The sequence below is a fragment of the Cladophialophora psammophila genome, assembly GCF_000585535.1.
Source record: "Cladophialophora psammophila CBS 110553 chromosome Unknown aczJe-supercont1.1, whole genome shotgun sequence".
Taxonomy (NCBI): Eukaryota; Fungi; Ascomycota; class Eurotiomycetes; order Chaetothyriales; family Herpotrichiellaceae; genus Cladophialophora; species Cladophialophora psammophila.
The window spans coordinates 2,078,966-2,100,611 of NW_006912922.1; the positions used below are offsets into that span (position 1 = coordinate 2,078,966).

The window sequence follows — 21,646 nt, forward strand, 5'->3', positions numbered from 1 at the left end:
TATATATATATAGAGAGAGAGAGAGAGAGAGAGAATTTTACAGGAGAATGAACGGTGCAATAGATGGCAGCCCGCAACACACCTGGCCACCTGTCTCTTGAGGGAACACTAGTTGTATAAAGGTACACTAGGAGATGAAGCACCAATCCCAACTGAGGAAATAACAACCACAGCGGAAGGACCTCTATCCGAGGACGATTGTGTTAGCGCCGGGTGGATGAGAGTAGTATGGCCATAGGCAAGTCTTGATAAGGACGCCATGCCAACGGAGAAAATGGCCGTGACCTCCTATCGCCTACCTTATGTGACAACTAGTGCCAGGGTTTCCTGAACGCATCCAGTCTCTGCGAAGCCAGGTGGTCGTGGCAAGAACAATGGACAATCACTTGGAGTCCTCATAGGTGATTTCCTATCGGAGCCTACAGACCACTCGCATATCATTGACAACGCATCCCTGTATGGGGTTCTCGCAGCAGGCATTAAGTGGATGGTTGATCATGACACACTTCGAACAAGTTCGTTTTGATGTCGTGCCTCTCTTGCTATCTCTTGGGCGCCTTGCATGCATGCCCCCGAATTTGCTGGAACTGCACCCCGGGCAAGGAGTCGACGTGTCGCTCCTCAGTTCGCGAACTCCCTCCGGGGCTCATGCACCGTGAGGGGCAGTCGGTGGGAGAATCTGTCTTGTCGAAACCCCCCAATGCTCGTCATTTATAGCGAAGAAGAGCTCCCCGAGAGTGTGTCAAGGCCTTGTGTCCGATGAGCTCCAAAATATCCGCCAGCCTGCTAGAAAGGTATTGGACTGCATTCTTCGTAGCATTCGACCTTGATTCTAGGAGCTATCAAGGCGGGCTGACTTGAAATGGCAAACACGGACGATGACCCTTTCAAAAACACTGGCAATCCCCTGGCGCCTTTGATACAACTTCAGTCAAAAGATCATGAAGAGATCCTCAACGTCATTGACCAACTGAGGTCGGAAGGCATCAGCAAATACGTCAACCTTCCCCAACTGATTGTGTGTGGTGACCAGTCATCAGGCAAAAGCTCTGTGTTGGAGGCCATCTCAGGCTTATCATTCCCGACCAAGGACAATGTTTGCACCCGTTTCGCTACTGAGCTCATTCTAAGGCGCTCGCCGAAGGTGGGTATCAAAGCCTCTATTCATGCTGACGAGGAACGACCATCAGCCGAGCAAGACCGCATCCGAGGGTTCAAGTCGTCAACAATCGAGCTTAATGATTTTGCGAGCATTGTCAGAGAAGCAGAACGATATATTGGCGTCGGTCAAGAGGGCCATCTCTTTTCAAAGGACGTCCTCCGCGTAGAGGTTTCAGGACCCACACAACCTCATTTGACCCTTGTTGACCTTCCGGGACTTTACCATGCGCCTGACGAGTTCCAGAGTGCAGAGGGGGTTGACTTCGTGGAGTCATTGGTCTTGTCCTATATACGGAATAAGCGCAGTGTCATCCTAGCAGTCATCTCCGCCAAAAGCGACCTTGCGCTACAAAAAGTTACCGCTTTTACGCGCAAAGTCGACCGAGTGGGGAATCGAACGATGGGTATAATAACGAAACCAGACACTCTGCCCGAGAATTCTGAAATGGAGCGATCTTTTTATGACCTAGCCATGAACACTCGACTCACATTCCGACTGGGATGGCATGTCCTTAAGAATCGAGAGCATAAAGAGCAGCACTTTTCTCTCCAACAACGTCATGAATCCGAAATGAGCTTCCTAGCGCAGGGAATCTGGGCCGCAATGCCACGCTCTCTGGTTGGTGTCGATTCCTTGAGACCTAGGTTGAGTACCGTGCTCAAGGATCATATCATATCGCAGCTACCAGGTCTCATTGCTGAAGCTCAACAGTCACGCAAAGTCGCAGAATCTGCCTTGCAAAGATTGGGGAAAGCACGACAAACATTGGCTGATCAGCGCCGATACCTCCTAGACGCAAGCGACCGTTTCACGACTCTCGTAGGCCATGCCATAAGTGGAATCTACATCAGCTCCTTCTTTGGGGATGCTATGGAGGATGAAGGCTATGAGAGGAGATTGCGCGCCGTGGTTCAGAATCGGCTAACTGATTTGGCCCAGACAATGGAAGAACAGGGGATGCAAAGAAAGATTATCGATGACGCGGAGGAGATCGACTCTGAAGAGAACCAAATTCTCCGTCCTGACTTTGTCGACGAAGTTAAACAACGAATGCGTCGAAGTCGGGGACGAGAGTTGCCTGGGACATTCAACCCTCTTATCATAGGTGATCTGTTTTATCTGCAGAGTAGACCATGGGAATCGATTGTGGCCGACTGCATCGACAACCTCCTTGGGGACGTCCGGAAGGCCATAATCCCCATGCTATGGGACGTTTTGGACGAAAAGAGTTTCAGAGGACTTCTGGAACATGTGATTAATCACGGTATCGAAAAGATCGAAGAAACGTTGCGCGTCAAAACAACCGAGCTCCTGAAGCCTCAGCAATCGGGGCACCCAATAACCTACAATCACTATTTCACAGAAAGCGTCCAAAAGGCCCGTGAAGAGCACCTCTGCAAATATTTGCGGGCGAAACTCAAGGAATTTTTTGGATCAAATTATCCACTGTACGAATCGATACAACAGAAACAAACGTTCAGAATGGATGAGTTGATTGCTGCACTCGGAACCCAAACAGAAGCCGATATGGAACGTTTCGCAGCTTCTGAAGCGATCGACTGCATGCTAGCTTACTACAAGGCGAGTCCTGTCGTTCACTGGGCTCTTTTGTTTTCCTTCGATGCACTTGCTGACAGGCTGATGACCGAAAGGTTGCGAGAAAGAAATTCGTGGATGATTTCAGCATCCTTGCCGTCGAAAAATGTCTTCTGGATAGATTGGCTGTCATTTTTTGTCCAGGGGGTGTCGCACTGCTATCCGATGACACCATCAAGGCAATTGCCGAGGAAGATGAGGGATCTAGGATTGAGCGCAGGCGACTGGAACAGAGGCTGAAGACGCTCAACAGCGGTCTACGTCAACTTCACCGCTTTGATCGACACAACCTGTCAGGTAAGCTCGCGTGTTCAAGATACCGCGCGGAATGCTGAGAACCGTAGTGCAAAAGTCATCTGACGAGGAAAGTCGTCGGAATAGCGAGAGCGAGCTGGAGGCGTTCGCGAATGATGAGCCGGCTAGCGAAATCAATGGAAACGATCCCGTCGAGGATGATGAAAGGAAAGACTCAAGGGGCTCTGCCAGCCCGGCTCGGTCTCCTGTTCCCTTAAACGACGACATTACCATGTCACCTGACCGTGGAGAGGTAACGGTGCCTGAACCGGAGTCTCCATTCAGCTTCGAACGCACGGCGCCACCACGCAAAAAGAGACATTCGAAGGCCGCAATGTGGGAGTTCGGGACGTGAGAGACTGGGTATCGTGAAAGGAGAGAGGTCATCCCCGTGGTCTGTGAATGCCATCGAAGGAATTGGGCGCGGCTTGTAGCAAGGACAGGAAGATGATTCCATTCCGACCTGACGGTCACTAAGTGAAACTTACGGTGGAACAAAGGAGTCGTATCGATGGCGAGGACAAGGACGGCAGTTTATCATCGTAGGCCTTGTTCGTAGCCGTCGTGATCTGTTTGGCGAACCATCACTGGCATGATATTCAACCGGTGAACATGCAAGACACCTTCCTGTGGCGGCCGCGCAATTCTGAATGGCTAGTTAGCTAGACATTCACAACGCAATTCGACATCGACGTGGATTCGTGTCATTGGTGCGCAGATAAATTATGTCTGCAGGGCTGATTTGGCGAGTCGACCCGTTGATCGGCAAGCTAATTTTTTTCCCCCCCACAAAGATAGACCTCTTTGGCAGCGGAGAGGTGGCGTTTTGGAACATCAACGGCCATTTGAGGGCTGGGAAGGTATCGTCGCCTATCAAGCCATGGGAGTGGAGGCTCAAATGCGTCAATGCGAATGTCGACAAACAATAGGATGCAGCAGAATCAACTTGTCGTCTTGTCCACAAGGCTGACTCTTCCCATGTTGACCGGCAGGGAGCGAAGGCCATCCTTTGTTCGATATACTTCAGGTGAGCATCAATTTCTCGACTCCATTGATAGTGGCGAAATGGCGGCAACGCGGTCATATCGAAGGTTGGCATCGGAAGAAAAGCAACCTCACTTTGAAGCTGCTGACAGCCTAGTACCGTAGGTGGCGAGGCTGACGACCTTTAAGGACCGCACTCTGTACTAGCGTGTCAGAGGAAGCGGGATGTCATTTCAAAAGCTTGGCAGTCGCATCTGGTTATCAATCCCAGAACTGGGGTTCATACCACTCAAACTATTTTTTTTTTTTTTTTGTTTTTTTTTTTTTTTATCAGACATGCAATGTATGCACCATCGCTTTCTTCCGCTGAAGGAAGGACCATGCGTAGACGAAGGTGGCTCTGCCCCCGTCCCGAGACAAAGGTAGGTAGAGACCAACAGGAGCTCGGTGGGACTCTGGGAGGCTTTTTCCTTTCGCTGGATCCATCATTTTCCCTCCCAATCACGCAATCGGTCTCTGAATTCTATTGTGCTCTGCTCACACAGATGCTCTTTGGATGATGGCTCACGACGCGAACGGTGGGTCGGCGCCCTGGGAAAGAACCGATCCTACCCGCGCCGAACATTCTCAGCCTCGAGGGAGGATGTTTTTCTTACTCAATCAACGCAACCTTGGATGGTATTTTCTCAGCTCGACGCGAGACGAATTTCTACCAAGGATTGCGCGATCCCAATTCTTGCCCACCCAGCCTAGCTTTCGCAACCGCCATAAAGCTAACTGCGGACCGCTAGTGGCCGTCATTGGCTTGCCCAAAGCACAACATGGAAGCCTAATGGAGACCATCGCATCTCCCTCGCCGTTGAGGCTAGCATAAAAATATCTTTCCAATACGACATTGAAGATGGGAGTTACGGGGGACTTGAACGATCTGTCAGAGGACTTGCAGCACCTCAACTTGCAGGCGACCTCCGACAGGGCTCGTCATAAATATCACAAGATAACCGACTGAGGTTGGAGAACATGGTTGTTTTACACTGTTTTACCGTCTCGGTTGCTAAGAACATCAGAAGTTCAGATCGCAGCCATGTCGAGCAGGCTTTATACTTACTTCTCCAAACGCACACCTGCGGCTGCCAATTCTCCAAGGACCAAAAAAGAGACCTCGATAGATGTCGAATCAGACGCAAGAGATGGTACCGAGAAACGCCTAAATGCTCTGAATGCACCACCTTATTCTGACAGACCTCCAGCTTCCTCGGCCCTTGTACATACGCTCACCGAGACGAAACGCCAGATTGGTGTTATCAGTGCTTTTTTCCTCATCTTTAACCGCATGGTTGGAACTGGCATTTTCGCAACCCCGAGTACGATATTCTCCCTTGCCGGCAGCGTCGGCCTTAGCCTATTCATCTGGGTCGCCGGCATGATAATCGCCATGTGTGGCATGGCCGTATATCTGGAATTTGGGACTGCAATCCCAAAGAACGGAGGCGAGAAGAACTACTTGGAGTTTGTCTACCGACATCCCAAATACCTCGCAACTGGATTTTACACGGGATATGTCGTCCTTCTTGGTTGGGCCGGGTCTAACTCGGTCATTTTTGGAGAGTACATTCTTCACGCTGCTGAAGTTGAAGTCAACAGGTGGGAATCAGCGAGGAGTTGGGCTAGCCTGCATCACTGCCGCATTTCTCATTCACGGATGTGCTCTGAAATGGGGATTGAGGCTGCAAAATCTCCTCGGCATTATCAAGCTGATCATTGTGCTACTCATTGTCGTCTCCGGGTGGGTAAGTCAAGTTCTTGATCAGCTCCCCGCCTGTCGAAGTTGACGTGTCTTCCCGGCCGCTCTTGGTGGTGCCCTTAAGGTGCCGGAGCCCCATAACTTTGAGAATGCATTTGAAGGAACGACTGGCAGCGCGTCAGTGCTACACCAGCCATCCATTGGATACCCTTGGCTGACTTATTCCAGATACGGCGTTGTCACAGCCTTGTACAGTGTGATTTGGAGCTACATCGGCTACAGCAATGCAAACTACGCTCTGAGCGAAACGAAGAATCCAGTCCGCACCCTCAAGGTCGCGGCACCAGCTGCAATTATATTTGTGTCCATCATTTACATGCTTGTCAACGTAAGATGGCTCCCTTTGTTCCTTGCCCCTGGTAGGGGCATCGCTAATGATGGAATTCGTACAGATTGCTTATTTTGCCGCCGTCCCTAAAGAAGAGATCGTATCTTCTGGCCGTATTCTTGCGGCATCCTTCTTTCGCAATGTCTTTGGAAAAAGCGCTGAGCGGGTGCTTTCCGTCTTTTGTCGCACTATCCGCCTTCGGGAATGTCCTGAGTGTTATCTTTTCTCAAGGTCGTTGTAAGTAGTCCTCCCCCCTTCTAGGTTGGCTACCTGGGTGATGTTGCCAAAAAAACTAATAGGATGGTAACCAGTGGTCCAAGAACTCGGGCGAGAGGGAATTCTTCCCTTTTCTCGTGTATGGGCAAGCAACAACCCGTTTAATGCGCCTCTCGCTGGTCTATTCGAGCACTGGTGTGTTTCGGTGATAATCATGCTTGCGCCGCCTCCAGGCGATGCGTACAATTTCATCCTGAAGTAGGTCCCCTGATTCTACCGTCGACGCAGAAGCTGATCGACGCATCTAGCGTCATTTCCTATCCCCTGTCCATCATCAATGCTTTTGTGGCGGCTGGACTGTTATATCTCTATGTCAACCCATACCGTTGGGAATGGTCGCCGCCCATCCGTGCAACGTGGCCGGTGACTCTCCTTTTCCTCCTAAGCAACTTGTACCTCATTGCCGCTCCGTTTGTGCCTCCCAGCAATGGGCAAAACGTGTACAAGGATCTCCCATACTACCTGCACTGTGTGGTAGGCATGGGGATCATTGCTGCTGGGGGGTTCTATTGGCTTACCTGGGCTGTCCTGTTGCCGCGACTTGGGAACTATGAGCTCGTGAGAGAAGTCGAGATCAGTCCATTGGACGGGTGGGAGAGGAGGGTGTTGTCAAGACGCAAGATTACCCGCGATGAAAAGTCAAGGCGCAGTACGAGCCCGGCCACATCCTAATCTGTCGATGAACAACTTTGATGGTAGATACGAGTCCATGGCTGGCTGACCACTCTCTGTTCATAGATGCACGGTCTGACCAAGTCTGGTGGAGGAAGATAGTACCAAGAGTGAGAATGCTCAGCTGCGAAATGCTCCTGCCGAATTAGGAGGCCAGTTGCTCGCCTCGGCTGCATTTGGCTGCGCACGTGAAGCCCAGACCGCACATTCACGGGCCTTTGAACGTTCGCACTTGACCCGTTCCGACATCTCATCCATGCTAGTGCCACTGCTCAAAGCTTGTCCTGCTACACCCTGCTTGACCCTGGCAGGGGTCTTACAGCTCCAGAGCTCCAAAGTCCAACCGGAGCTCAGCCAGCCAGACCCAGCTGAAAGAGCAGACCATTCTAGCCTACGCCTCACGAGTCCTTAAATAGTACGACCACGAAGCCCCAGTGCCTCGGAGGGCTCACCTCCTCCATCCTCTGCCTACAAATTCACATCATGGCGACGACCTTTGACCTGCTTGAACGTCGAAAGGAACGATTCGTTCTCTGGAATCCAGCTGGCCAGTCTGCGCCGCGATTGATTCTCGGGACTTTCAAAGACACACCAAGTCCTGGCGCCGTGACCACTTTGTTCAGTGGAGACCTGTCACAGACGCAGAAAGATCTCTGGGAGCTTTCTCTTGACGCCATAGATCCACCGCTGGAGAATGGAAAGGTCTACCATTACTGGTTCGAAGTGGACAACACGTTCCCTCTAAACTCGGGCAAAATTACTGTGACGGACCCTCTGGCCTACACCGTGGATTACAGGCAATTTGGGGACCAACAAAGGAAAGATGATATGCAGCCACCAGCAGTCATCAAATTCCGTGACGGGAAGCTTTGGCCGTGCGATGTCGACGGCACAGAATTGGTGCCCATTCCTGCTCCTGTTCAACCCCAAGTTCCGGCAAATAACCACATGGTCATCTACGAACTGCCACCCTCGTGGGCGAAATCCGGCCCGAACGGATTGCAAGTCGACCGAGGGACTTTTACTGACGTCCAGGCTTTGTTCGATAAAGAAACCCCGGGTCTCAAATTCAAGAGCATCGCCGCCGTTCAGAATGAGTCTATCGTGGCCGACCTTGGAATCAATGCCCTGGAACTGTTGCCCATCGCCGACTCAAAGTATCTGGATCAATGGGGATACTCAACTGCTCATTACTTCGCCCCGGACTCTGATCTCGGTTCGACCGCCAGCCTTGTTGAGCTCATTCAAACAATCACTCCCAACACAAGGCTCATTCTGGACACAGTCATGGCTTTTGGCCACGACCCCTATATATATGCGGCTTTCATGCAGTTCCATCTTGTTGATCTCAACGCTGGCGACCCGTTGCGGAAATTTGCGGAACCAGACAATCAGGACAGCTATACGTCCCACAACCAAGGACCAAGGAACTCGTACGGAGGGAGTCTCTGGCGGTATGTCGAGGACAATACGCAGACGTACGATCCCCAGACAGGTCAAGCAACCTTGGTGCATCCGTCATGGTCTTTCCATAGGGCCCATCTTCACCATTGGCTACTCAACTTTGGCGTTTCTGGTTTCAGACTCGATAGTATCAATAATGTCGCCAACTATGGTTTTATCAAGTACTACAAGGACTACGCGTGGCAGCTGCACCAGGCGCGGAACGGCTCCACCGACAAGTTCATCGTCATCGGGGAAGAGCTCAGCGTGCCCAAAGATCTTCTCACCACTGGGACCCTGAACGCACTATGGAACGAACCCTTCCAGGGCCGCCTTCGAGCGGCAATACTAGGCGAAGAAGCTGACAATGACGACTTCGAGTGGACGGTCAGGAAGATGATCGATTGCACCTTGGACGGGTTCTCGGACGGAGCTCAAGCTGTCAATTACATCACTTCGCACGATGTCGAGGGCTATCGGAAGGAAAGATTATTCAACTTCCTGTCCAATAACAAAGTCGACGACATCGAGCGGCGCGCCAAACTCGCATTCGCATGCTTTCTCACCGCCGTTGGCATCCCCATGATCTTTGCCGGTGAGGAATTTTGTGACCAAATGGACCTTGTTATCGGCGAGAAACAATCCGATCCCGTCAACTATGAGCGCAAGGGTGACGACTGGCGGACCCGCATCTTCAATTACGTTGCAACGCTCATTGACCTCCGCAAAAATTGCCCTGCTCTTGGCTTGGATGACACATCATTCATCCACGTTGACAACAGCCGCGGCGGGAAGATTATAGCCTGGGTGCGAGGAACAACCAATCCAGTGGTTGTTGTTGCCAACTTCACAGACAACGACACTCCAGGGCCACAGTACTACGTACCAAACTGGCCGAATCGAGATCGCAACGACTGGAGAGAGATCACGCAGAACCGGGCAGTGCCAGCCGAGTGGGTTGGAAAAGAGCCCTTGATGCACTGGGAGGCGAAAGTATATACTTATTGGAGGCCGAGTGATGTGAACGGACGCGTGAATGGCGTGAATGGCACGCACAGTGGCTGAACCAAGCTCCCCTGCAAGGCTGAAATGTTTTACAATAGCGGAGACTGCGTCTATGGGGGATTGAAAGTGGAACGACAGTGCTCTTCACTATTCATTCTTGTTCGGCGGTGGAGTATTTGAGCTCTCGCGGTCTCTTCTCTCGCGAATCCGGCTAATTGTTGCAAGGTCTCGGGCATTGACCATAATATTATTGCAAATATCAACAGCATCCTTTCGATGCCATTCCCCCTACATCGGATGCCCTACACTAGCTCCTCGAGTTTCTTTCCACTTGACATTCGCAATCTCACTCGATAGGACGACGGTGTAAGTCCTTGGTCACGGACCGCGCGTGCCCGCTTCGCTTCAAACTTGCCATTCTTTGGTAGACTCGGCTGACTACAAGTTAGGAAACCTATGAGTAAGGTATCTCACTGCTCCTCGCAGTGCCTGCTCGAGGAATAGCCGTGTACATCTAGGACCGCCAAGGCTAGCGGGCGCTACATAGCTAGGCATCAACTGGGACCGCTGGGCAGGACAAGGCTGACACCTCAGGGGTCATTGCATCGGCGCGATCACCGCATCCCTGAGCGAACGGTAGGAACAGCAAGTAGATATCTGCGTCGTCGCAGGGGAGTGCAGGTCCTTGGTTTTCGTCTCACGTCTCTCCCTCCGGCGGCAGTATCCCGCTCGAAATGCCCGCGGTAGCTTCTCTTGCTAGCCCAGCCAGATGAGGTAACCTTGGGTAACTAACCAAGTAACTAACTGCGCGGCCAGGCAAAGAAGGCACCCCATGCATGACAGCATGAACGTGACAACACAACGATAGCGCCGGGGGCCAAAACCCAACAGACAAAAGGACAAGAAATCATCCGTCCGTTACGTGGCCTTCCTTGTTTCCATCAAGGCCAAATGATTACATCATGGCCATTCTTTCACGCTATGCTTTCAAGTAATATGAACCCGAATGGAAGGCTACGAGGATGGTCAGGACCATCATCACGGTACCGCGTCGTCGTCGTCGTCGTCGTCGTATGAGTTGCAACAAACTCCACATGGGCGCCGCCGCAGCAGCACCCGCAGTATAGACACGACCACAACCACAACCACGGCCGCACGAAGGCGGAAAAGTGCACATTGCCCCGAGATAGTGGACGCGGTGGAGCTCGAGCAGGCCTTGACGGCCAGGGAGTCTTGGACGGTTCAGTGGAGAGGCGTGGACGTGCTTGACTTTGTCAGCAACAACAACGACAACAATGACAATGACAACGGCAACCGTGATGGGATCGTTCGTGAGTTTCAACTATTTCTTATTGAATAAGGGGCTAGATAAACACTATGCATGAGTTGTGCTATTGTTGTCTTCCCTTCTTATTGTATATGTACCACTTTGGTTGTCTTCAAGAATCGCGATGCTCATTTTGGGGGGGCATTTGCTAGGATGGCACCGCGATCTGGACGGTAGGGCCCTCGAGAGGTTCCTGTCGGTGAGTCTATGACCCATCACCCATCACCCTCCCCTGCTTCTGCTGTTAGGGGTGTTGACCTGCCAAAGCGACCCTAGGTAGCCCGATTGACTGGCTGATTGATCACTAACTGGGAGCAATACAGGACGACTCAGATGCTCCGCGGGAGAAATGTTCCCTGCGTATTTTGTATTTCGGCCCTCCGTCACCACCTCCCTGGAGCCCCTTCCCCCATGCTTGATGGAGGGCGTACCACCGAGCATAACTAACGACGAGCATAGCTTCCTCCAGAGCCTCGGGCCCGGGAGCACGAGCACTGAGATCGGCGACGCCGCGGTCAATCCGACAATCCTCAGACTGCTTCGAGATCGAGCGGGACTCTCAGACCTGCTGATCACCGCTGTCTGCGGGCTGGGACATTGGTATACAGTGAAGCACGCCCACTTTATTAGTCGGGACAAGCAGGGAAAGGCCCAATCACTTGGTTCGAGACCCCCCCCCCCCTTCAAGTCAGCCACAATCGTTGAGGTCAAGCATTATAACCATTTTTCCCCCTTTCTCTCATAGATCTGTTTTACGAATACGCGCCCTCCGCCAGTGCCTGCACGCAGGTTTCGACGTCCCTTGAAACTGGCTCGTCGACATATTTCTGTCTTAATTTCCCTTCCTCGGCTGTTCCGAGACTTGCCCAGCATGACCTGCTGGTTCCGTTCAGGTTGGACGTTGTCATCGCTGATGAGACGCTGAAATCATGGCAGCGGGAAATGGTGACCACCAGAGGCCGAATGAAGCGATTCGTAAGGAATTCCCTCTCCCTCCAAAACGGATATGTAAGATGAAGAAGTCCTCACTTCGGTGTTAGGAAGCGAACGAGCCTCACGAGGCCGTCGATTCGATGATCAGGGAGCTGCACCGCCTCTCTCGGAGTTGGCATATTCTGTTTCGGAAAGTCTCGGAGTTTGAACCGCATCTCAACTTCTTGCGGGATGTGCAGATGAGGTATGCATCTCTTGCCGAGGGTCAGATACAGAGCGCAAGTCAGCCCATTGAAGGGTCTAGGGACTCGATGGCATTCCTGATGTCAAGCTGCCGGTCCCTCAGACACCTCGTTGCGGACTATAGGGACCGTACAGCAACGCAGATCAACCTGGTGAGAAGACCCTGGCCATCTGGTAACAGCAACAGAAGACGTTTACTGACGTGGGACGACAGCTTTTCCACCTTGCCAACCAGGCCGAGAGTCGAGACAACAAAGAGATAGCGGGGCAGAACAAGGAGATTGCGGAACTCACGGCAAGAATTGCGCAGCAGACTCAACGTGACAGCGCATCCATGATCACCATTGCCGCGGTGACCATGTTCTTCCTTCCCGGAACTTTCGTGTCGGTATGCGATGGGATATCCGCCAGCTGCCAAAGCCCTAGGTGGTATCCGGTTTCTGAAACACTTGTTCCCATGACTGACACTCAGTATAGTCGCTCCTGAGCACTGTTGTGTTCAACTTCGACAACAACGGCATCAGCGTGTCGCAGATGTGGTGGATATTGCCTGCCACTGCCATACCTCTGACTGTATTTGTCTTCGGGATCTGGTTGTTGTGGCTGCGACGAAGGCTTTCGCATGATAAAAACGCCGTTGTGTTCAAAAATAGCACCAAGCAGCCATAGAGAATCAAGGATCCGTAAGCTAGTTGTTTGTCGAGAATATTGAGTTCTTGTCAACGACACTGATAAGCAGCGAGGAGGTCGACCAACCCTGTCAATCTTCGACATGTACCGTTTCACTGTCACCAAAATCGGAGGCGGCCCTGAGGCTCATGGGCCTCCAAGACGTCAAAACGAGACTTGCAACGGGCAGTCTGACCGCATCAAAGAAGCCCCCGAGGTCGACTCAAAGTCAATCACCCCATCATCGAATTTGACCAGGTGGCGGGAAATGCCTGTCGTGGCTCTTCGGTCACTGATCATGCAGATGTCTGGACCGGTACAAGAAAATCTTGTCTGCGCCGTGAAGACGCTACCCATACTGCTTCTGCGCACTTTGATGTGTCTGGCAAGTTCGAAGTTTCTCTAGACTATTCGAATTGCTTGCAGTTGTCCGTGCTGCGTGGCTCCTGCATGCAAACGCATAGCTTCCGCCCGATCCAGCATCCTCCTCATACCTGTCCACGCAGTTGTTTTAGTAACAATGATGCCCGACCATGGCTCTTCGAGTGTGGGAAGAGACGGATGACGAATGCAAGCACAAGGATCAACGTGTCCTTTAGATCTTTATTGCCCTGCTCGGCCTCAAGACAGATGTCCGTAAGCGTGGCGGCTTTGTCGACCACAAAGTCAATGGTACTTGGGTTGACCGAATAGCTGAATCCAGCCAAATCAATGCTTGGGAGAAGAGCTAATGCGAGATTGAATAGCATGAGGAGCACCGTCAGGACGGAACTGGGAAATGGAACTTTTCCTTGGTCCCATCGCCGGACGCCTTCGAACCAATAGCCCAACAGTTTCTCAATCTCTCGTAAATTATGACCATGCTCAGCCTCGGCAATTTTCTCGACATATTGACAGACGACTCTCCTCGCTTCGGCAAAGGACGAAAATTCTGGCCCTCCCCAAGGTTGGCATATATGGCCGCGATATTGCGGCTCTATCTCCCCTGATTTAGGTCCAGTATGGATCATCAGCGTAGTTAACCCTCTGGCAAGGCTTGCCATTGGTAGATTTGATTTTCGTAGAATGTCTTCCGCTGACCGAGGAGGTTTCAACTGCTGGTACTCCCGAAGAAGTTTGAACGTTCCACGTAAGTGTGCCACGGTTGCTGGAACGTTGTTCTGGACTAGCTCCATGGCCCAGTCAACAAGAGAAGCAATGACAACATTAAGCTTCGGCGGGTTGTTGTTTCTGATATCTGCGATGGCTGAGATATAGTGGGAAACAGCCTGTGAGGTCATTTCAGGGGTGGCAGTCGCTACCTCGGTGTGAAACTTTTCATGCGTCAGGGAAAGAGAAACGAGCATATGCTTGACGGCAGGAGACTGCCGAGCGACTTGTGGAACAAGTACAGTATAGAAATCCCCCTGTGGACCATAATGAGCCAACACTGGCGATGTCACGAGAAGCCAGTGCTGTAGAGATCGGACTTCCCCGTCGGTGCCAAATGACCATTCGAGAGCCCTGGACACTGTGGGCTCATTACCGCAAGCCGTTGTCTGTGAAGATGGACCCGATAATGACTGTTCAGACGAACTCTCGCGACTTTCCAAGGTGAAGATTTTGGCTTTTGGGATCGAATAACCTCGACATTGACGATGCCCTCTCGTGCAATTCAAGCAAACAGGTTTGGTTTCGTCGCACTTGACCCGACGTCGCCTTAGACCGTAAGCCAGTGCGAGGAACGGTGGGATACAAACTTACTTGCCTGTATTACAGTCTGTCCGGACCTTGTGATGGAGAGCCGTCATCCTCGTGGTGCTTGGCCTGGAGGTCCACATCACCACAAAGCGGCAGAATCTCGTTTGCGCATCCAGGTACGATAGGATGCGAGATACGAAATCCAAAGTTCTCAGGATATTTGTGGTATTTGCTTTGACTAAGCCGCTAAGATTCTCCTGGCCAAGTCCTGGCATGAGGTTGTTTGTAACCCTATAACAAGCTCCGATTGGATGATGACGGGGTGATCGGTTGTTGGAAGAGAAATACGGCATCCCAAGGCTCTGCCGCCACGGTCGAGACGCGGTCCAAACGAAGATTTTGGTCCTATACCTAAATCCCAAATCGGTAGCAACGGAGATGATCGCCCGGGTCCGTCCATGATGGTGCTAAGAGATGAGTACTCCGGGTTAATATCCAGTACTGAGTACAACAGTCCCCTTCGACCACAGGGTGGACCTTTAAATTCGCGCTGTTGGCGCTGGCCAAAAATGTAAAGGATCTCGATGGTGAGGGAACCCCGGACCAGAATCTTGTTGTACATACCTAGTCAATGCATATCTCAAAGCATCTGCTGATGCACAGAGAGACACGGCTGGTATCATGCTGCAGGCGTTCAAATCCCCGCTCAACATCAACACGTAAACGACCTCTGTGCGACAGCAGCTTTGGCGGGAGGGGGGGGTCTTCTCCTTGCTTCGTACGGGCGCGGCCCATTTCAGGCCTGGCGGCTCCTGAAACTGCACGGTCATCACCATGGCCAGGCAGATCCCCAGTCTTATACCTCATCCCGAGTACTCCGTACTCCATTCTCCATAGGTACTCACCTAGTTGCGTGAAGGATTCAATGGCGGTCTTAGCGCATCGATACTGAGGGTGCATAAAAGAAGGACGACCGTAGCGAAGTCTGGATTTCCCCGTACCCGAGCACCGCTCGAGAAGATCATTTTTCGAGCCGATGTCTTGGAACTCACGCACCTATGAATAGCGGCGGCACCAGCGGCAAATTACTGTTGGATTAGCAGCCTAGTGAGCCTCACTAGCCCGGCAACACACCCACGCGCCCAGGGCTCATGGCTAGTGAGGCCCACCTCGTGTTTGAGATGCCGGACGAAGCAACCGCAACCGCGCTCTCCACTGCTCAATCTCCTCCTAGGACATCCGCTAGAGCGACCACAGCACAAGTGCGTGCGTGTTAGAACAAGACATGCAGATACTCGGTACATACCTTGGATCATGATGGAATGCAACTTGGCTCAGTCGAGGGTGCGGCTTGGAAGCACCGATACCCAAACCGTTGTTTGTCCATCAACATTGAGCGAGTCGCACCCAACCCACCCTGCACCACCCCCATCAAGCCATAAACCAATTGCTCAGCTCAATCATGCATAAGTGTGCGTGCTTGGGTGTGCGCCTCGTCGCTAGGTCTTTACTGAATGGCACCTAGCGGAACACCATGGGACAGCATGGCATGGCGAACCTGTGCTTCTAGCGGCCCTCGGCTGGGGCCAGAAGGAAAGATAACACGCAACTGTTATCGTCGGAGAGTCTGGTTCTTTGCGCCAGGTCAAACATGGGGTAGATGAAGAAGCGTAAAGGTCCTACATCTTTCAGCCTCACCATTTACTAGTTTTAGAGGCCGTCTCCACCATGCCCCCGATTCTACTTCTGCCGGGATCAGTGCTTTCTAGACCTTCAGAAATCATCCTCGAGTGTGTCCTGGAGCTAGAAGCTTGAAGGACAGCTTTACCTACGATGGATGGGGACGAATATGACGTTTTCCATGCTCGACGGTCTTTTCGGCGCCAGAACTCGTCGCTGCTGCCGGAGAGAAGCTACGAGCAAGCGCCGCAAGAAGATCATGAGTTCCAGAATCTCGCACCTCCAGCCGAGTGGGACGAGGGGCCCGTCGTCGGATTGAACATTTCAGGCCTGTCGAAGCAAGTGAAGCGCGTCCCGGTTGGCTCTAAAGGTCAATCCTTCACCAGCAAAGATGGTTTCACGAGTACTGTAACGGCGCCCGATTCCCTGTTACTGGGTCCTAGCCGTAGTACTCCTTATCAAAACACGACCAACCCTAGTGAAGACGGGAAATCATTCAGATCAGACCGATCATCATACAGCCGACTCGACCAACAGACCTCGCAAGAATTCTCCCCGGAAGTCGGACTATTGCATACACATAGCAGGATTGACGAGAATTGTCCGACTCACGGCGACATCTTGACAAGCCCATGGTCATGGTGGACGATATCGATATTGGCACTGGCGGTTTATTCGACGGTATTTTCTGCCGTCTTCCTTGGTATCGCGTTTGCAAAACCACGATGGGGTGAAAGAATTGGCACCAACGGACATCTCTCCTTTGGGAATGCCACCCTTCTATCCGCCCTACTATCAAAAACAGTCGAGCTATCCTTCGTCACCATCTTTGTGGCGCTTCTCGGTCAGATTCTGAGTCGCCGCGCATTTGCAAAGACCGACCGAAACAGCGGCATCAGCATCGCAGAAATGACCATGAGGTCGTGGGTCATGCAACCCGGTACGCTTATCACGAATTGGATAGTGGTGAGATATGCTGCCTCCACTGTTCTCGGCATCATGGTCCTGATTGCTGTCCTGGCGGCAACCTTCTACACCACCGCCGCTGAAGCATTGGTGGCGCCAAAGCCAAAGTTTGGGCCACTTGAAGACCGAACCCTCTGGGGTCAAGTGTCAGCATCGTACGCCAACTCCATCTGGCTGGCCCAAAGCTGCGAAACGCCTGTGCAAGAAGACCCTGACCCGGAAGGCGTGGGGCCCCATCCCGAGGGCGATACGTGTCTCCAGATTGACTATGCCGGACAAAGCTTTCACAACTTCAAGTCGTTCATGTCGGACTGGCGCGAGAGACTGAAGGTTGGCAATACGAGCTCTGATCCAAGCTCCTTCGGCGGGCGCCCTGAACCAGTCGCCACATTGTTTGACAATACCACGGTTCAAGGCCAATGGATCACTCCTAGTCGTGAAAACATCACAGCCGACTCGGTCCGCTGGGGGAGACTCGTGCAAAATGTCACGTTGGCGATGCCTCATGCGAACCTATTCAATGCTGCCCGAGATTCCAAGAACCACATTTTACAGCCAGAGGACCTCCAGGGAAACGGGGAGTACTTCATCCAAGCTGCAATACCAGCGCCTCTGATCAATGTTTTATGTGTAGGCATGTCTACGGCGGAGTTGACGCCCCTGGTTGTCAATGTTTCAAATATCACAGATCCAAGCACATATTTCCCGCGTCCCACGGCTGTCGACGACATCTTCAATTTTGGAACCACTGGCCCTTACGACGGCGTGCAGCAGGCACCTGTCTTTCCGAAACTTCCAATCGAATACAACACACTCGGATTTATCTCTAGCGCATACGGATATGATGCCATTTATCTCCTCGCAGCCCCTCCTCCAGTTGACAAAAGACAATACCCGACCAACGATTACGTCTTGTGCTCCATGAAGTCTGCTCAATATCGCAACTGCACCACGTACTATCGCGTCGCCCAGTCAGGCGGTCAGCTGTCGGTTGAATGCGACAAGAGCACAGGCAACACTCTTCCTTATGTCGACGCAGTCAAGGATGCGGTGATTGGGAATTGGCAGGCAGATTGGAAAGACGTCGGCGCAGAATGGCTTCGATCCCTCTCTCTTACTGCCGGAGTCAACGACGCCAACGCGTCGAGCGCTCGCCTTCTTAGTCAAATGATTCCTGCATATTCTGACGGCAATCCTACCGTCTTAACTTCAGACATGCCCACTATTGGCGAGGCTTTGGCGGTTTTGGCCGGCGAAACAGCTCTGTTGTCGTCGTCCAACTCGCCCTTTGTTCACTTCTGGAACTATTCTGTCCCAATTCTCGACGTGCCACAGTATCAGAACTTCAAAGCAAAGGTGAGCTACAAGGATTATGCTTCCGGAGGGACCCAGGAGTGGCAGAATCTCTTCTACGTCATCCTCGTGGCCGTGTTCCTGCTCAGCAGCTTCAGCCTCGTGTACCTGCTGTGGACATTCTGCCTGCTTGGCAGGGTGACGGACTACACCGAGCCGCAAAACATGTTCGCGCTGGCGATCAACTCGCCGCCCTCAAATACAATGTCCGGGACCTGTGGAGCGGGACCTAGCGGCGGCCTCCTGGCAAAGAAGTGGCAAGTCGATATGCAGAAGGTGGGGGCGAGTCCGACGGAGCGAAACCAGCATCCCCATTTCTACGTGCGATGTCGAGAGGACGGCGTACCGGTCAATTCGAGCGTGCAAAGGAAGAGGCGAAGCAGGCCACCCACAATCGCATCTCTCACTGTTGCAGAATCCCCAGCCGTAGAGCAGTATATGCGGCTGGCGGGGAAATCTTGAGTGTTGGATCCCTGCGACCAACTGGGCAATGTCGTTATATGGTTATGAATATATATTGATTGAATATGGTGTTTGGTTCAAGGCGATAGTGATAAAACGCGAATTTTGGTCCAGAGTGAGCGTCCCAAAAGGTAGGGGTCAACGCAAGTGTGAAGAGAAAAGCTGAAGACTTCTGGTTCCAAGTTTGGTGTCCGCAGCGCCACTGGCATATTGAAGATTGTGTGCTTGTTTCCCGCGCACGCCAAGATGTGAAGCCTTTTAGCGCCTTGGCACTTGGATGGCGGACCGTCGCGGAGGAGCGGTTACAGCCGCACGCCACAGCGTAGCCTTGGTTTCTTGTGTCGTTCCCTCAGCTGACGGAGATCGTGAAGCATTCTCTCGCCGGTGATTGATAATGTAAATTGTATTTCTCTCCTTCTTTCCAGCGTATTATGCTTCTGACAACCGATGGGCGAGATGGCGGCATGGATGCAACTTCGGACTTCTCTCGCCCCGACCTGGCTTGGCGCCCCGCATCCTGCTGCACCCCGCACTTTTCTCTCCGACTTGGGTTTGACAACCATTTGCGGAGGAACCAGACGAGAACATGCACCGCATGGTCATCTCGGCGGGATCCATGCCGAGCCCCAAACAAGTCACCTCCTCAACGACTTTGGCCACCTTCCTCTTCGATCTTAGGACTTGGAGTTGACCTGCCACATCCTACTCTGGCGGTGGACGGTGGTGACGGCAAATGGAATGAAGGAGATGGATCGACAGGGGAGTCAACGGCCTTCCCCAGGCAATGGAGATCATACGCATCATACTACGTTGAAAATGGGGATGGCGAAAGGCGAATATATCAATGCACCCTCCGCTCGCATGCTTCTCGCAAAAAAGACCCCTCCAAGACCTTAATTGAGAACGTCGAGCCCTGCCCAGCATGATGTCGAGAACCATACTTGCTGCTGTTTTGTTGCAACTGGTGGCATGGGCAGCATCATTGGAAATCCGCCAGAGCGGCGGCGGGCACAACACTTGCACAGTTACCTCCAAGTACAAATCTTCAGGTGGCAAGGCTGATGATTCCCCTGCGGTTGCAGCGGCGTTCGCAAAATGTGCCGAAGATTCGACGATCGTTTTCAGTGAAGGAGTCGACTACAACGTTCTTCAGCCCATTGTGGCCAGCAATCTCTCCAATGTCGTCATCCGGATGCAGGGCAACATCCATCTCCCCAAGAACATCACCGCTATCCAGGAGATTGTGAACAAGACAACAGCCGCAACCAACGCCTCCGCCCTCTACTGGTACTCCTCTCAGAGACGATTTGCCTTGTCCCGCTGACGTCACACAGGTTCACTTTTTCAGGTCCTTCCATCAACTATATCGGTACGCAAAATGTCACTAATGGCTGGATTGACAGCTACGGTCAGGCTTGGTGGGACGCCAATCCCAAGAACGGCAGTGGAACGCCGTCACGACCGCATCTGATGAGCTTCAACACGACCAACGGCTCCATGAGATATTTTAAATCCCGCAAGCCGATTGCATGGGGAGTCCAAGTGAGTGGCAATAATGTCACCATTTCAGACACAGTTATCGACGCTGTCTCCGCGACTGAAGGGTTCCCTTTCAACACAGACGGGTTCGATGTCGGGGGGAGCAATATCCAGATCCTGAACAGCGTCATATTCAACGGGGACGATGCGATTGCAGTGCAAGCCGGAGCCAGCAACATCCTGTTTCAAGGAGGCACCATCGGCTATCAGAGTCACGGGATGAGCATCGGGTCTCTGGGTCAGAACCAAGCGAAGTGGGCCAATGTCTCAAATGTCAAATTCGACGACATCACGGTGATAAACGCGGTCTATGCTTCTCGGTTCAAGTCTTGGATTGGAGGCAAGGGTCTGGCGAGGAACATCACCTGGTCCAACATCAGGGTGTACAATGTGACATTCCCGATCTTCGTGACGCAGACGTACGTGAACCAGGGATCCGCACAGACTCAGATCGAGAATGGAACGACGGTTGGAAGACCGAACAACTCGACCGTCAACATGGAAGACTTCACGTGGGCGAATTTCACGGGGACAATCAACACGTTTAATCCAGGTGATGGTTCCTGCGTCAGCGATGTAAGTTGCTGCCCAATAACCACAGACCCCCTCCCTCTGTTGCAAGAACCGTGACTCCCGGCAGAAAATGACACTGGCTGACCACCGCGATGTTAACAGCCATGTTGGTACAATGTCGGACTGCCGAACCTTCAACACACCGAGGCCATCATCATCGAGTGCAACACCAACACTTCCTGCAAGAACTTCGCGCTCGAGAATATCCAGGTGTTTCCAGAAACGTTCACACCGGCGACGGTGATCTGCCTGAATGCCTCGGCGTCGCTGAACCCAGGCCTTGGCTTCGATTGTGCGAACGGGACGTATACCCCCGTCTGATCTTCGAGGGAGTACAAGGTGCACCCCGATCGAGAAGGGAAAGAAGCAAGTGCCCAAAAAGCACGCGCGATCAGTTAAGAGGGGATTGGGCGAGCTTCCTTCAATCAGCCAGTAGCAACATGACAAGGGAAACATGAATCGAACCAAGGAGCCGAGGAGGGCAAGTCCCGTGAAAAGAAAATCACGCTCATGCGGGTGTCAACTCGCGTTGTTTTGTTGGTACCTCTCTACCCGAGAATTGAATCCTCGCACCACACTTTCAAGACCGTACATACTCCCCCCCCCCCCCCCCCCCCCCCCCCCCCTCCCTCCAAGCACGTTCGGGCCACCACGTAC

General features: G+C 52.4%; 7 protein-coding genes across 7 annotated transcripts; 6 read left to right on the top strand and 1 right to left on the bottom strand.

Moving 5' to 3' along the window:
- Window positions 1-862: 862 nt before the first annotated feature.
- On the top strand, window positions 863-2,998 carry A1O5_00693 (uncharacterized protein; the record flags this gene model as incomplete). Its single annotated transcript, XM_007741312.1, has 1 exon — window positions 863-2,998. One exon carries the CDS (start codon window positions 863-865, stop codon window positions 2,996-2,998), a length of 2,136 nt encoding a protein of 711 aa, XP_007739502.1.
- Window positions 2,999-5,120: 2,122 nt separating this feature from the next.
- A1O5_00694 (uncharacterized protein) lies at window positions 5,121-7,116 on the top strand (the record flags this gene model as incomplete). The annotated part of the gene is made up of 7 exons (XM_007741313.1): window positions 5,121-5,610; window positions 5,681-5,826; window positions 5,905-5,957; window positions 6,009-6,168; window positions 6,233-6,281; window positions 6,480-6,642; window positions 6,693-7,116. 7 exons carry the CDS (start codon window positions 5,121-5,123, stop codon window positions 7,114-7,116), a joined length of 1,485 nt encoding a protein of 494 aa, XP_007739503.1.
- A 483-nt stretch (window positions 7,117-7,599) lies between these two features.
- On the top strand, window positions 7,600-9,624 carry A1O5_00695 (uncharacterized protein; the record flags this gene model as incomplete). Its single annotated transcript, XM_007741314.1, has 1 exon — window positions 7,600-9,624. The coding sequence occupies one exon, from the start codon at window positions 7,600-7,602 to the stop codon at window positions 9,622-9,624; it is 2,025 nt and encodes a 674-aa protein (XP_007739504.1).
- A 2,523-nt stretch (window positions 9,625-12,147) lies between these two features.
- On the top strand, window positions 12,148-12,736 carry A1O5_00696 (uncharacterized protein; the record flags this gene model as incomplete). Its single annotated transcript, XM_007741315.1, has 3 exons — window positions 12,148-12,219; window positions 12,282-12,455; window positions 12,545-12,736. The coding sequence occupies 3 exons, from the start codon at window positions 12,148-12,150 to the stop codon at window positions 12,734-12,736; spliced, it is 438 nt and encodes a 145-aa protein (XP_007739505.1).
- Window positions 12,737-13,224: 488 nt separating this feature from the next.
- On the bottom strand, window positions 13,225-14,016 carry A1O5_00697 (uncharacterized protein; the record flags this gene model as incomplete). Its single annotated transcript, XM_007741316.1, has 1 exon — window positions 13,225-14,016. The coding sequence occupies one exon, from the start codon at window positions 14,014-14,016 to the stop codon at window positions 13,225-13,227; it is 792 nt and encodes a 263-aa protein (XP_007739506.1).
- Window positions 14,017-16,249: 2,233 nt separating this feature from the next.
- On the top strand, window positions 16,250-18,877 carry A1O5_00698 (uncharacterized protein; the record flags this gene model as incomplete). Its single annotated transcript, XM_007741317.1, has 1 exon — window positions 16,250-18,877. One exon carries the CDS (start codon window positions 16,250-16,252, stop codon window positions 18,875-18,877), a length of 2,628 nt encoding a protein of 875 aa, XP_007739507.1.
- A 925-nt stretch (window positions 18,878-19,802) lies between these two features.
- On the top strand, window positions 19,803-21,310 carry A1O5_00699 (murein transglycosylase; the record flags this gene model as incomplete). Its single annotated transcript, XM_007741318.1, has 3 exons — window positions 19,803-20,164; window positions 20,212-20,992; window positions 21,092-21,310. The coding sequence occupies 3 exons, from the start codon at window positions 19,803-19,805 to the stop codon at window positions 21,308-21,310; spliced, it is 1,362 nt and encodes a 453-aa protein (XP_007739508.1).
- Between the last annotated feature and the right edge of the window lie 336 nt (window positions 21,311-21,646).